This window comes from Pyxicephalus adspersus, chromosome 3 (genome assembly GCF_032062135.1).
Source record: "Pyxicephalus adspersus chromosome 3, UCB_Pads_2.0, whole genome shotgun sequence".
Taxonomy (NCBI): domain Eukaryota; kingdom Metazoa; phylum Chordata; class Amphibia; order Anura; family Pyxicephalidae; genus Pyxicephalus; species Pyxicephalus adspersus.
In genome coordinates this window covers 75397315-75411201 of record NC_092860.1, presented here as the reverse complement: position 1 = coordinate 75411201, position 13887 = coordinate 75397315, and the positions used below count along the sequence as shown (strand labels likewise).

Below are 13887 nucleotides of genomic sequence, written 5' to 3'. Positions count from 1 at the left end.
CAAAGCACTAGTGCATTGAGTCAGGGCTAACAATTAACTTTTCTGTTTGCCTATAGTGACAAAAGAACATCTATTTAACTTTTACGAGACAAAATAAAACATAAAACCGTAACGTGCTTGCCATATGTATGAAAATGACTGCAAGGTTAAAATCCTGTTTTTCCTATGTTTGTATTTTTGTGCCAACATTTTAGTACAAGATAATTCTATTTAGTTTTTCAGAAAAATCTTAGCATTATTGTTGCTAGTATGCGTTACATTATAAAACCTCTGATATGTGGTATCTTTCCTTTGTTTTTGAAATCTCCTAAACAATCCATTGTTAATGACCACATCTGGAATAGATCATAGGGAGTAAATGCTGAAGCAAGCACATAACTTGCCTATTAACACTGTATGAATAAAAAACAAACAAGCAGTGCCAAACTATGATAAGAATGTTTTACTGGTGACTTATTTACTACACTACAGGCAGATAATATATATATATTATAGTAATGGGTCTGATTTATTAATGCACTCCAAGGCATTATACTTTTATCAGTTAACCTGGGTGATCCAGAAAACCTGGAATGGTTTTCCTAAACGTCATCTGCTTTTTGTTAGCAAACATTAAAGTAAAATTTCACCTTTGCTGGATTAAGAGTACTATCGGGACATCCTCTATGGGATATATATATATCAACTTTTATTATCTAACTGAAAGTATGCTGTGCTCAGATCCTGATACTGAGATTTATGTTCTGATATACAGAGAAAAGTTAATTGCTGAGGAAAGAAATCAGGAGAACTACATGACTGATGCACTGATTTTAACCAAAAAAGGCAAATTCTTTTCCTACATGTAAAGCTCTCCCTGTGAACAAAATATAACCTAACCATGTATAATGGCTGCTATTGCGACTATTCTACTGTCAAATATAGGGAATTGAGTTTTTACACTTTTTATATTATTTTGGGACAAAGGCAGGTGGGCAGCATGGTGGTTCAGAGGTTAGCACTCTGGTCCTTGTAGCACTAGATGCAAGGTTTAAATCTTGTCCAGGACACTATCTGCATGGAGTTTGCAGGTTCCCCCTGTGTTTGCAGGGGTTTTCTCCAGGTACTCCGGTTTCCTCCCACATTCCAAAAACATGCAGTTAGGTTTATTGGCTTTACCCAAAATTGACCTTAAACTGTGGTAATGACATATTAGTATGAGGTAGAGACATTAGATTGTGAACCCCTTTGAGGGACAGCTAGTGACATGACTATGGACTTTGTATAGCACTGCGTGATATGTTGGCTCTATATAAATACTAAAAAATAATAGGATAACTACCTGGGCAATAAGGCAGGTGTTTTATTGTATGTTATAATAGACTGTATTTTGCTTCATTGTTTCACCCATGATACTGATTCAATCATGCCTATTTGTTCATTCTTGGAAACAATACCATGGTGTTTGTATATGCTGGACACAGGTGTCATGGTAAAATTATATTGTACAATCAAAAGTATGACAGTGTAGAGACAAAAGGGTTGAGGATATTACGAGTAATTATGTAATAAATACTAAGACGTATGAATGAAAAGAAGGCCTAGATGTATCTGGACTCATTGATATTCACCCTCATTAATTCATTTTTCAGTGCAGTTATAAAGTATTATTATTATTACCTAATATTATTAGGTTTATACCATCATGTACAAAGGATCACGGGGCATATTTATAGGTAAACTAATAAAGCCACAATAAATTTGAAAATGTCAGCTATTTTTAAAATATCTTTGCCAATGGGGGCAATGGAAGAAGATGCAAATACAAGTAATCAATGTATTTTATAAATATAGGAACTGTACTAAAAACTTTTGGTGAGTAAACAAGTGATACCTTATTGTAAAGATATATATATATATATATATATATATATATATATATATATATATATATATATATATAGTATATTATTATGGAACAATCTATGTGCCATAACGGAGTTATTATTTATTGGCAAGTAGAAATCAGGGTGTTGTGCTTTATGAACCTCTTATAAAACACACAATGAAGAAGACACCTGTTGCATAAAGATAAAGCTATAGTGGCATGCAGTAAAAGGAAAATTAATGGCAAAATAAGGAAGGAAACGTAAAAAAGTCTGTATAAACAGTGCTTTAAAAAGGATATGGAATATCCTGTACATACCACAACACTGTGAAACTATGCAATGACGTGGAATGTGTAAAGTTTTCTATATCACTGAATGATAATGTTACCTTCAAGCATTTTATTGTATTGTATAGAATTCATTACATGTTGGCAACACATAGGACTTTTTTTATTAATACAAATAGTAGATATAAAAAAATCATTATCATGTAATAGGTTAAAGTTGTCAAACTTACTTTTAGGTATAGTATAGTACCTTTTTCATCATTCAGTGTAGGTAGTAATAGTTTATATGTTTTATTATTACATATATATATAGAAGGTACAGTATATAGCTTGTTGTTAATAATTTACATTGGTAAGGTATGATGTCCATATGGGTTTAGCAGAGGCACCACAGGCAGTGGGTAATTAATTAACAAGTGCCCACCCAAATGTCAATTCAGAAGCAATTGGCCTTTAAAGTATACATGTCATGAGAGAATTGTTGGATGTGGTGGTAGATTTGATGGTCGGGGGTCATTAGTAACCCCCTTCTGAAAATGTTTGTGTTTTTATTGACAAAACTATTCAAGCCAACTATTGCAACAATATATTTTCAAGCTAAAAAAAAGTAACAAATGTATAACATTTTGGTGGAAGCACTCCTCAAATGCTCTTTTTAATGGCTAGAAAATAAAATTCCTGCAATGTCCATTGGCAACACCTCCTAATTTTAATTCCATGGAATGCAAGCATTAAGATTCTCAAAAGCTGTAGATCATTTCAAGTGTTCTTTATCAAAGCTGAGAGACACACCAACTAACCAAACACTTCTGTTTGAAAGTCTAAAGATATAACCACTCCTTACTACAGGTTATAGGTATGTATAAAATTCATCCTCTGAATCAGTTAACCTTCAGTAAAACACTTTAACTACTTTAAATACACAAAAAGAAATGTATAAAGTATTCTATGAAAAGGCACATATCACAAAACAGGAGTAGATGGACAACTGTTATTTAGCTATTAAGCCTTGAAAAACACTGCTATTTTGAAAAAGGTTTTCAAGACAAAGAGTACCTTTTATAGTGGACATTTAACATTTCTAGATATTTGCTACAACATAGCAAAACCTCAATCTCAAACTGAGGATTACTTTAGTGGTTGCTGGTGAGCAGTGTGAGCTCAAAGTTCAGCAAACGCTGTAATCTCCATTTACAAACATCAACCCTAGACCATATTTCAGAGAAGATAAAGGATAATATTTTAGCCCTTTCACAGACAGCTGTTGTTTTTTTTTTTAATATACTCTTTGTGTGACTTCCTTGTTTCTTGTTTAAACCTAATCTTCCTGCCTTTTAGTAATAATACCAGGCAGTCTGAATCACTTCCACAAACAAACAGGATGCTTTTGTTTGTCAGTGACTTTTTTTTTAAGAATAAAGATATTTAGATTATTTATCTGTCAGGTTGGCCATAAAGAGCCTGAACGAACATACATTTAAAGGAAATACTTGTGTGTACTACTTGTGTAGTGTATTTTTTAGTATGCACATTTATCCAAAATAATATAAACTTAATGCAGTTCTGTATTTAGTACAAATATCAAGAAATCTATTTATACTATTACAAAACTACTACATCAACAATTTGAGTGTCTGGGTCTTTTTAGGAATAAAGAAGCAAATCCTTACCTTTCTTTGGTTTGTTGCACTTCTGTAACGCTTCGTTTTGTTCAAGTTTGGTCTCTCTATCTTTCCATCTCCGTACCTGTTCTTCTCTCATCTTGAAGAACAAGATCTGTTTCTGTTCTTCACTAAGTTCTGCTAAAAGTTCTGGGTCGATATACATGTCAGCTAATATCTGCTTAAGCATGGCTGCTGCTGTTTATACCAGTTTATATGATAAAATCCTTGGGATTCAACTGCAATAGGTAATCCTTTTAGGATTCAGAAAAATGTTATAAAGTTATATTTCTTGGGATTTAACACTGAAGCATCTGAGTAGACTGTACAGCATCCATGTCATAGTGTACAATATATTTTCATCTCTGAAAAAGAAAACATTTGGGGTACATGTTATTATATGTAGACTATAAAAAAAAAAAAAACTACAATGTTACATTATATTACACCATGTATGCAGGGTCAATGTAAAATAATGGAATAAGAAGCCTTGGAAATTTGTTTTACACTGGCCACCATAACCAAAACAGAAAGTGATGGGAAATCAATATTTTTAATATTTTCACCTTGTGACCAGAACAAAAGGTAAGAGTAAATCTTATACAAGAATACCAGTTCCAAGGCCAGCTATCTTTGAAAGTCTTTCCTCTAAATTCCTGTTAGGTTTATTGGACAGGAATTGAAGGAAAATCTAAATACAGCAGAAAGAAAAAAAAAAAAACTGGCAAAGACTTTAAGCTTTCACTACTCCATCCAAACCTAAAATGATGCATGACTTCAATGTACAATCAACTACATTTTAAAGGGAAACCATTTTTTCAGTGATGCAGGAGGTACTCGTTGATCAAAGTAGTATCTATGTAGCAAAGAGACTAAAAGTAGAATCAGACTTGCTTTGGAATCAACTCCCAGTGTCTTGGTCACTCATAAGACAGTGCTGGTTCCAGAACCAGGATCTGCAGATTAGACATTGGGCAGCAGTGAATGATAATGTACCGCTCTCATTGCCACCTCCATTATACCTGGCTGCCGCAGGTAGAAGCTATTTGTAGCATCTTCCTCAAAGCATCAGTTCACTGGCATGACGAAGTAGTATCTGCACAACAACCTGAATATAGTCTATGTTTAGACTACTGGTCATTGTTTATTAACATATACCAAGGTGTCTGTATTATTATACCAAGGTGTCTGTAAAGTATTATTTTTATTTACTCATTCAAATACCGGATTGAAACAGTCAGATTCGGTCTGTAATTTCCAGGATAGGGTTGGGTTGGTTCTGTTTGGTGGAAATGACAATGATCCTGACACCTTGATACTTGTATCTATAAGACGTTCATATTGTCATACAGTACCAAAATCTCAGCATTCTGTGCTAACCTTCAATGCTAACTAAAATAAAAGGAAGACCTAACCAGTAGTAAACGTGAACATAATAACAGACTTTACAAAAGGTCAGTTTTCACAAGCATGCTAATTGCAGTGCTTTCATTCTGGATTGTGGTGTACTTTAAATAAACTGTAACTGCAAATTACTCCAAGATAAATATATCACAAAACAACTCCATTTATATTTCTATCCTGAAATAAACTCTGCTTCTGGTTAAATGCCACTAAAAAAGACTGAACATGTTAGTTTACTGTACATATATGATAACTAATGCAGCTCCTCAGAAACCAATCAGATTCCCTGTTTAATCTGAAAAATAAACGTGATAGGTTGGGTATACAACTACAACTAATATATAAATAATACATTTACATGTTTTCAAAAATGTAAGATTGTGTTCTTTTCATTTGTTTGTAAACTGTACCCAAAGCAGGGAAGAGGGGGCTTACTGAAGGGAATCACAAGCATTATAAAAGAAGAAAAGGACTGGATTTAATAGAAAACATATGGTGTTGTAAATTCTTTAAGATTCTGAAATACCTGGAATTTCTGAAAGGTTTCTGCTTAACTATGTCAATGAAACCATTTCATTTTATGTAAAACAAAAATCCTACTCCTCTGATAACTTTGATTCTAAAGTAAAGTAGAGAAGAACATTCTATATCCTTTATAGCATTTGTACAGTATTTGATGATACTGTAGAGTTATCAGAACCAGAATGTATCTGAATTAGAGCCTGAGCTCACAGCTGCATAGAAAGAATGTGAATATTCCTAACTGGTTATGATGCCTACATCTAAAATCTAGACCGGTCATTCTTAAACAAGGTTCTGTTGAATCCTAGTGTTCTTCCAGTGGTTGACAGTGGTCTCTTGAGCTGGTACCCTTATCCTTCCATTGGATGATATGATATAGTTCTAGGGCCAATGCCACTTGGCAGTGCCAGCTGCAGGACATCAATGATAGTTTTACTTGTCTGTTAGGTTTCCAATCTGTTCAAAACTGTGATGAGAGATTTTTTATCTCAATGACCACCAATATGAAGAGCAATCTGCACTAACCCCCAATGAATTGGTTCTGACAGGCATAAAAATGTCAAAGGTTCCATTAAGTTAAAAAGATTGGGAAAAGCTGGAAGATCCAGAAAGTGAGAGAAGATGATACAGAGAAAATAGAAAGAAAATTTTGGGAAGAATAGTGAGGCATAACCTATTCTGGCTGCAGCCGCACAGCATTTCCACATAGAGGATTGAGTGACAACACGCTTATAGGTAAGGTGGACCTATATGCTATTGGAAGGTTTGCTTCCCTGCCATCTCTCTTGCACACAACCTTTCTTTACCCTTATACAAACTAAAACGATAGCTTTCTTAAACTTTATTATTGAAACTACCAGTACTGCTGCTTTTATCACACATTATTGTATGTTAACTTGCTTGGATGCATTGTAACAGCAATGTATTATAACATATTGCAGTGAATTCTTTGGCATCCTTTTTTACTTTAACAACCCTTTCAGTGTCCCTCTGCTATTAAAGATGACAAATTCTGAGCCAATTGGCTTAATTTACCTGGCCTTGTGATAAATGATGGATATTGATAAATATCGAGACTCCAGAGAAGGGGGATAGTAATGTAAATATTAGATAGTTAAGTTATTCAGGCAAGAAAGAGAGGGTTCAAAATAAAATATTTGGCAGATGATTTAACCCTTTCCTATACCATAAAAACTTAAAAAATGTTACACTACTTACACTCTAAATGTAAGTGAAGTACATTCCTCTTCTCTGTTAATTTCAGAACAATGATCTCCACTGTGATTTATTTTTTTTTCACAGAGACCCTGGCTGTTATTAAGGAACATTGTGAGGTTTACTCTATTAGAAGAGAGTCAGTGCTGACGTATATCGAGTAGTACAAAATGATCCAGCAGCTACATTGACAAAGGTTAAGATTCTGTAACGAGATCCAAGCAACAAAAGCAGCTTGTTCTCAAGTGATTGCATCATTTTCTTTGACCTTTTTAGAATTAAATAAATCCAGTCAAGTTCTGGATTTTTTTGGCCTGCCCAGAATAGCCAAATTTATTTTAATAATGGAATGCTAGTGTGGTGCATTTACTAAAATTGGATTAGAGAGCAGTGTACAACCCATGGCAACAAGTGAATTGAGTACTGAAACTTATATATACCAATACAAAGAAAGGAATGTTTCATTCTTTTTCTATCCTAATAAATGAAATTAGCCCCAGGTGATGTTGGGGAAGACAATGTTCGATGACCTTATACACAGATACTTTTGAGAGGAATGTTTTACAAGGATGTAACCTTTATAAAGAAAGTTATTTATAGCTAAATAAATGTTTATAGAGCTGCATTAGCTCCAAACTAGAAAACATGTAGGTTTAAAAAAAACAGAGCTTGGCAGTCAAAAACCCACTGTTCAATTTTTAACCCAAAAGTTCAAAATTGAGTTGATTTCCCTATTTTTGTGGTTATGTTACTTGCTGCCTTTTTTCCCACCAAGATAAAAACCTTTTGAGGCAAACTGAGGGTGTAGGACAACAGCCTATTTCCCTGTAACAATGCCTACTAGTCATTCTGCCTTCTCAATTTGACCCTAAATATGTTGTAAAAAACCCTTGTAAACCCCAATAAAATTGTTTGAAATATAAAATGTTAGCGGATATGTACAGTGCCCAATGAAATCTTTTATTCTGTAATCATGTCAGGGATAATTAGGGAAGTAGGGATTATTTACATTTTATATTTTAGCACACTACAACTGATGTTTTATGTTGTATGTTTTCTAATAATTTAGTTTGTTGTAGTTTATGTACACTTTTGAGAAATGAAAGTTTTTATGGGTTAAATGGTACTTTTGTAAATGTATTGTACATGCTTAGAAAGTCTCACTTCTAAAAATACATGCAGGATATACATCTTTTAAAATGCCTTCAAAACACATTCAGCATTCAAAAGCATGTAAAAATACATGCAGTTTACAATCACGGAATAGGGCCCTTGATTTGGGTCAAATGCAGCTGTAAAAAATAATTTATAGCCATACATTTGATATTGAGTTTCTGACCTCTTCTTTTGCTATATGAATATTGGAATAACCTAATTAGGCATAGGCAGCCTTAGTCCAATAATTTATATCTAGATTTCAGAGGACATCACAGCCAATGAAGAATTGCTCTCACCACCAGCAATAAAACAACACTCTGATAGTTTCCTACTCTAAGACTATGATAAAAGCTTTGGTTATACATTAATATTAATACAAAAATGCTATTTTGTAAAACAGATTTCCAGACAGTGGTACATTCTCTGCTTAGCACTATGAAGATATAATGAACTCCCACTCTGCACCATTAAAAGGAAAGCCATGTAGCCTATAAGAGGGATCCCCCATGTTACAGGGAGTCGGTCACATGATCATCAATGCTCAGAGGTAGTAGATAGTTCTATTGCTGTTGGTAGTAAGTGAATCAGTGTTGGGGTAATGGAAAGGTAAGTATATGCTACTGGGTATGAGGGATTAAATCAAACCTTTTCATTGTGCCTGCACAGGCAAATCACTGATTTATTTTAAAGGTTAAATACTGAGTTTTTATTTGGATACCTTTATGACCTTGCATTATATGAAATGTCTAATACATGCTTAATTATGGGAATGTGATGAAGCAGTAGGTGTAGCAGAAAGTGAATCTCTAAAATTACACATTAAACAGCATCAACAGGATTCTGCCACACCTATTGATATAGGCACTTATAACATTTCTAACATTTAGGAATGAGATCAGCCATTTAATAAGGCCTCACATGACATACACATGCCTTTCAATGGGCTTGCTTTACTAAAATGAAGAAATGTATTGCATTTTCTCCAAACAACTGATTGTTAAAGAATGTGTTTTATTTTAGGTAATACATGCTTGTTTACCTTTTGGGGAAACTTCAATTTCAAAAAAATTAAACACATCCAAAAAACAAAGCTTAAAAAACTAAGGACCACCATCCATAGACTTTTAATATGCTAAGGTATATCTCCCTCTCGATGCTACTTAGCCCTTTTTATTGGAAGAAGTCTTCTCTCATATTTGCGGCCTTAGTCCCAAAAACATGCAGTTAGGTAAATTGATTTTCCATCAAAAGTTTGCCTTAGACTGTGGTAATGACATATGACTATAGTAGAAACATTAGATTGTGAGACTTTGAGGGACAATTAGTGGCCTGACTATGAACTTTGGAAAGTGCTACATAATACAACTAAATTAAAAAAAATTCAATCAGTGCCAAAAACATTTTTGGCACTGGTCACATGTGAAAGGATCAAAACACTGGTACATCAACCAGGAATAGGTAAGCACCTGGATGAAGGGTTATAAACAGGATTAGATCAAGGGCTTGGGTAGGCTTTCCTTTTATATAAGGACAACTTGTGGATAATGCAGCTTTATATATCACTTCATGTTTTATATGTATTTCATGTATTCATGGGGTTGGTAGGTGTCTACATATTACTGTGAGCTGACCATAGTTCAGCAGATGTCTCCCAAAATATAACCAGGGAGATGTCAAACATGCCAAACACTGAGTATCTTCTTCTAGAAACTGAACCCACTGTGGTCCATTGTGTTCCTATAATTCATATCCTATGAATTAGTGTTTTTGATTGTTTACTCATCTACATTGAAAATAAATTGGCCAGGTTCCACTCCCAGGGAGATAATCCAATACATTTGAAAAGTCTCCTTGTGTGATAAAAAGTTTTTCAACTGCCTGAAATTGGTCAGAACCCAAGTGGTGCCTAAAACTGAGAGCACTACTTGCTTCCTGTCAGCCATTTCATCATGGATGTCTGACTGATTTCTGAAGCTCAACCTGGATAAAACAGAACGCACCATCATCCCCCCCTCAAATTCCAAATCCCCCCCTGACATATATCTAACTGTTAACAACACTGTTATTTGTCTCTCCCCTCAGGCACGTTGTCTTGGTGTCACCTTTGACTCTGCCCTCTCATTTACCCCCCATATTCAGAACATTTCCAGGTCCTGTCACTTTCACCTACGCAACATCTCCAAAATCTGCCCCTACCTGTCCCCCGAGACCACCAAACTCCTTGTACATGCTCTTATCATCTCTCGTCTGGACTACTGTAACATCCTTCTCGCTGGTATTCCACTAACCCGACTCTCTACAATCTATTATGAATGCTGCTGCCAGACTCATCCATCCTTCCCACCACTCCTCTTCCGCTGCATCTCTTTGTAGTTCTCTCCATTGGCTTCCATTTCACCTTAAAATCAAATTCAAGCTCCTGTGCTTTGCCTTCAAATCCCTACACAGTTATTGTCCCACTTACATTTCTGACCTGGTAAAAAAGTATTCCCCCAGCCGCTCTCTCCGCTCCTCCAAAGACCTACTAATGACTTCCTCACTAATAACCTCATCACACGCACGGATACAAGACTTCTCTAGAGCTGCCCCAACTCTCTGGAATGGTCTTCCTCATCCTATTCAGTTTGCTCCTACTTTCTGCTCATTTAAAAGAGCGCTCAAACCCATTTTTTCAAACTTGCCTACCCATCTTCTTCTGTCTTTTGAAACCCTCACTACTTCCCACCACTACATATCTCCCCTCCTATTGTGTGTTACTTCCCCCACCTCCTAGATTGTAAGCTCTTCAGGGCAGGGTCCTCTCCTCCTGTGTCACTGTCTGTTCAACCCCTATTTAATGTACATTGCTGCGTAATATGTTGGCGCTATATAAATCATGTTTATTATTATTAATAATAATAGATTGAGTAGTTCAATGCCCGCCCTAGTTAATAAATTCTACCAGTACCATAAACAATATATTATCCAGTTGCAGCAAGGTGAATACACATTTTTACGTGATTTTATTGCAGCATAAAAATGACAATGGGTATTGCAGAGTGTACAGGACATACTGAAAGACACAGAAAATAATTTTGTTTCTCCAAGGAATGTCAGCAACCTGCACCTTCTGCTTTCTTGGTAGTTACACCCACTGCAAATTGAACTCTGTATCTAACTGAAAACATATTCTGTCCTGGCAATGTTCCACAGCTGGAATTTGTAAAGAAATGAGACAGTTTAAATAGTTATCATATGTGTGGTTTAGCTAGCAATGCTTTGTATAAAGATACATAAAACCTGAATCATTTTATTCAGATCAGATCTTAGGGGTTATATACAGTGCACTGTAACCATGCATGCTACAGACTTTTGTGTACAATATTACAACACATTACCAAATATCCCAAAAACTTCAGCAACCAAACATATACTAGTTTGCCCAATGCTGTGTTATTTAGATACATACAATGTTTATAAAAAAATAAACATAAAACACATTTACCAACAGATTGATAGATTTGCTAGTTTTTTTTGCCACTGTATATCAAACAGCTGTCCATGCACAATACTCAGTTCATAGTTTTAAATATTTCCTTGTTTTGTGAATCCCAATCATCCATAAACACAAAGCCCAATGACATCAGCTTGTACAAGTTAAAAGGTAAAGCATTAGATCAAAGTACAAAAAGCAGATAGAAGGCAAAAGAGAATTGACTTACCCCAAACTACAAAACTTTGTTCCAGCTAGATCTGTAAGAGTAACAATCAGACTCAGCAGTGAAGGAAGTGCACACAAATCCTGTCAATAGACTTAATGGGCTGGACAAAACACTTTACTATACAAGCACACTTCCAAGCCAAAGACTGCCTACTGCTGAGTAACAATAGCATTTGTCATGAGCTCACATTGATCACATACACCATCTACTGAATGGATGTGGTATTACATTGTCTTTAACATAATAAGGATAGAAGTATAAGGAAAGCCCATCAAGGTTTTCAAATTTAGGGATTTGGTCTATTAGACATCTAGAAGAAATATCCATAAAATCATAACCCCTAGGATTAATATAATACATGACTGAGGATTTGTTTTTGCTTTCTAAGTCACTAAACTGATATGAACATATGTATAACTCTTGATCTGAAGCTCACTGCTAGTTAGGTAATGCACACACATCTGATGATTCTGGTCTGATACAATCAGTCGGACTCATCTCAGGTGAGAATCAGACACCTGTTGTTGTTAATGGATCCATCCTTAAAGATCCATGAATGACAGACAATGAAAAACTACAATAGAAGTGAAGGGAGGAGAGCACATTGGGGTGCCGCTCATTCGCGCTCCCCTCTTCCTTCTACATACAACAGAACGGCGCTGTATGTACAGCACTGGTTCATTCATTTTTCAGTCTTTTGTCGCTGGAAACAATCATGAAAGATTGTTTCCAACTACATTAATTGAGCATGTGTATGCAGTCTTATTACTCAGAAATAGGATTAGCATGAGCCAAACATCTATTGTTTTAACAATAACACACTTTTTAAGTAGTTAGTGCAGCAGTTTTTTTTTGGGGGGGTGGGGGGGAAGGTTTAAAATCTATGTCAAGGTCTTAATAATTATAATATTGCAACATCTTTGCAAAACATGCACATTACCTCATGTTTTACTCCCTAAAATACCCTGCAATGGGGTCTAAAACTAGAACGCACTGTACAGTGTTGAAAATCTCACAATAGCAACAATGGTTAAACAGGCCAGAATAAATCAAATACATGCCTAGTTAGGTTTTACCATGTTATAACCATTTTATACGCCTACAGTATAGGTAGATGAAATTGACCTGGTATGAGACCTGCCAGTTAGCAGGACTCTATTGTGAAAAAAGAAGCAGTACATAGAGCCAAATACTTTATGTGCTGGCAAGCAGTATACTGATAAGAGAAGAAAGCAGAGATGATATGGATTGGATCATAACTGAGCTGCTTCTCAATTTACAGTACAGTCAGAGGCTGGAGATGCAAATAGACATGTTTGTTAATAATGCACAGCACCACGCTTGGGGAAAGCCAAACATAGCACAGTGGTGGTGGTGGGGTATTAATTGAGCTTGATTAGCAGCCACAGGACCTGGGCACCTTGTATTCTGGGGTCAAATGTAAGGTGAAACAGCTAAATCCTAACCCCAATTGGTTCAACAGGAAAATGATTCTAAGCACACCAGCAAATCTAGACCACAATAGCTGAAATAGAAAAAATCAGGAGTTCCCAGTCAATTTTTCCACTTGTTGACTTCATAATTGCAACATTTCAAGGCATTCATAGTACAGATTGGACAAATAATCTGGTCAATCTATGTGCTATCTTAGATAATTGTTTGTTAAAAAAGCAATGTTGGAAGATGATGATCTATGATGATTCTGGGATGTTATAAACAATATTAACCTTTCTTTAATTGTCCGACCATTCTACCATTCCTATGGATTAAAAATCCAAATGTATCCATATATAAACTGCTTTAATTTGTCTGTGGTACACTGAGATTATATAGACATTCATAACAAACTGCAGCCTCATCCATTTCCTGTATATGTAGTCCTATGAAAGCAGGGTAAAATAAACTACCAGACCATGAAAAATTAACTTGACAGCAGCTTCTCTGTTAAATCCCTGTACCATCCCATTTGTAACTACTAGCTGTGAAGCTTTCTGTAGTGTGGAGTTTTTACAGTGCTTTTTTTTTGCTGGACCAAAGAGGCCCTTTAAAGCTGAATTATTGCTATAAATCA

At 35.3% G+C, this 13887-nt stretch overlaps 1 protein-coding gene across 1 annotated transcript in view; it reads right to left on the bottom strand.

Moving 5' to 3' along the window:
* Positions 1-11967, bottom strand: part of SH2D4A (SH2 domain containing 4A) — a 38383-nt gene extending 26416 nt beyond the window's left edge. Inside the window, exons 1-2 of the mRNA XM_072405278.1 lie at positions 11817-11967; positions 3826-4181 (exon numbers count right to left, since the gene is read on the bottom strand). Of these exons, the coding sequence (XP_072261379.1) occupies positions 3826-4006 (181 nt within the window). The 5' untranslated portion in view covers positions 4007-4181; positions 11817-11967. The remainder of the gene's footprint in view (positions 1-3825; positions 4182-11816) is intronic.
* Positions 11968-13887: the final 1920 nt, after the last annotated feature.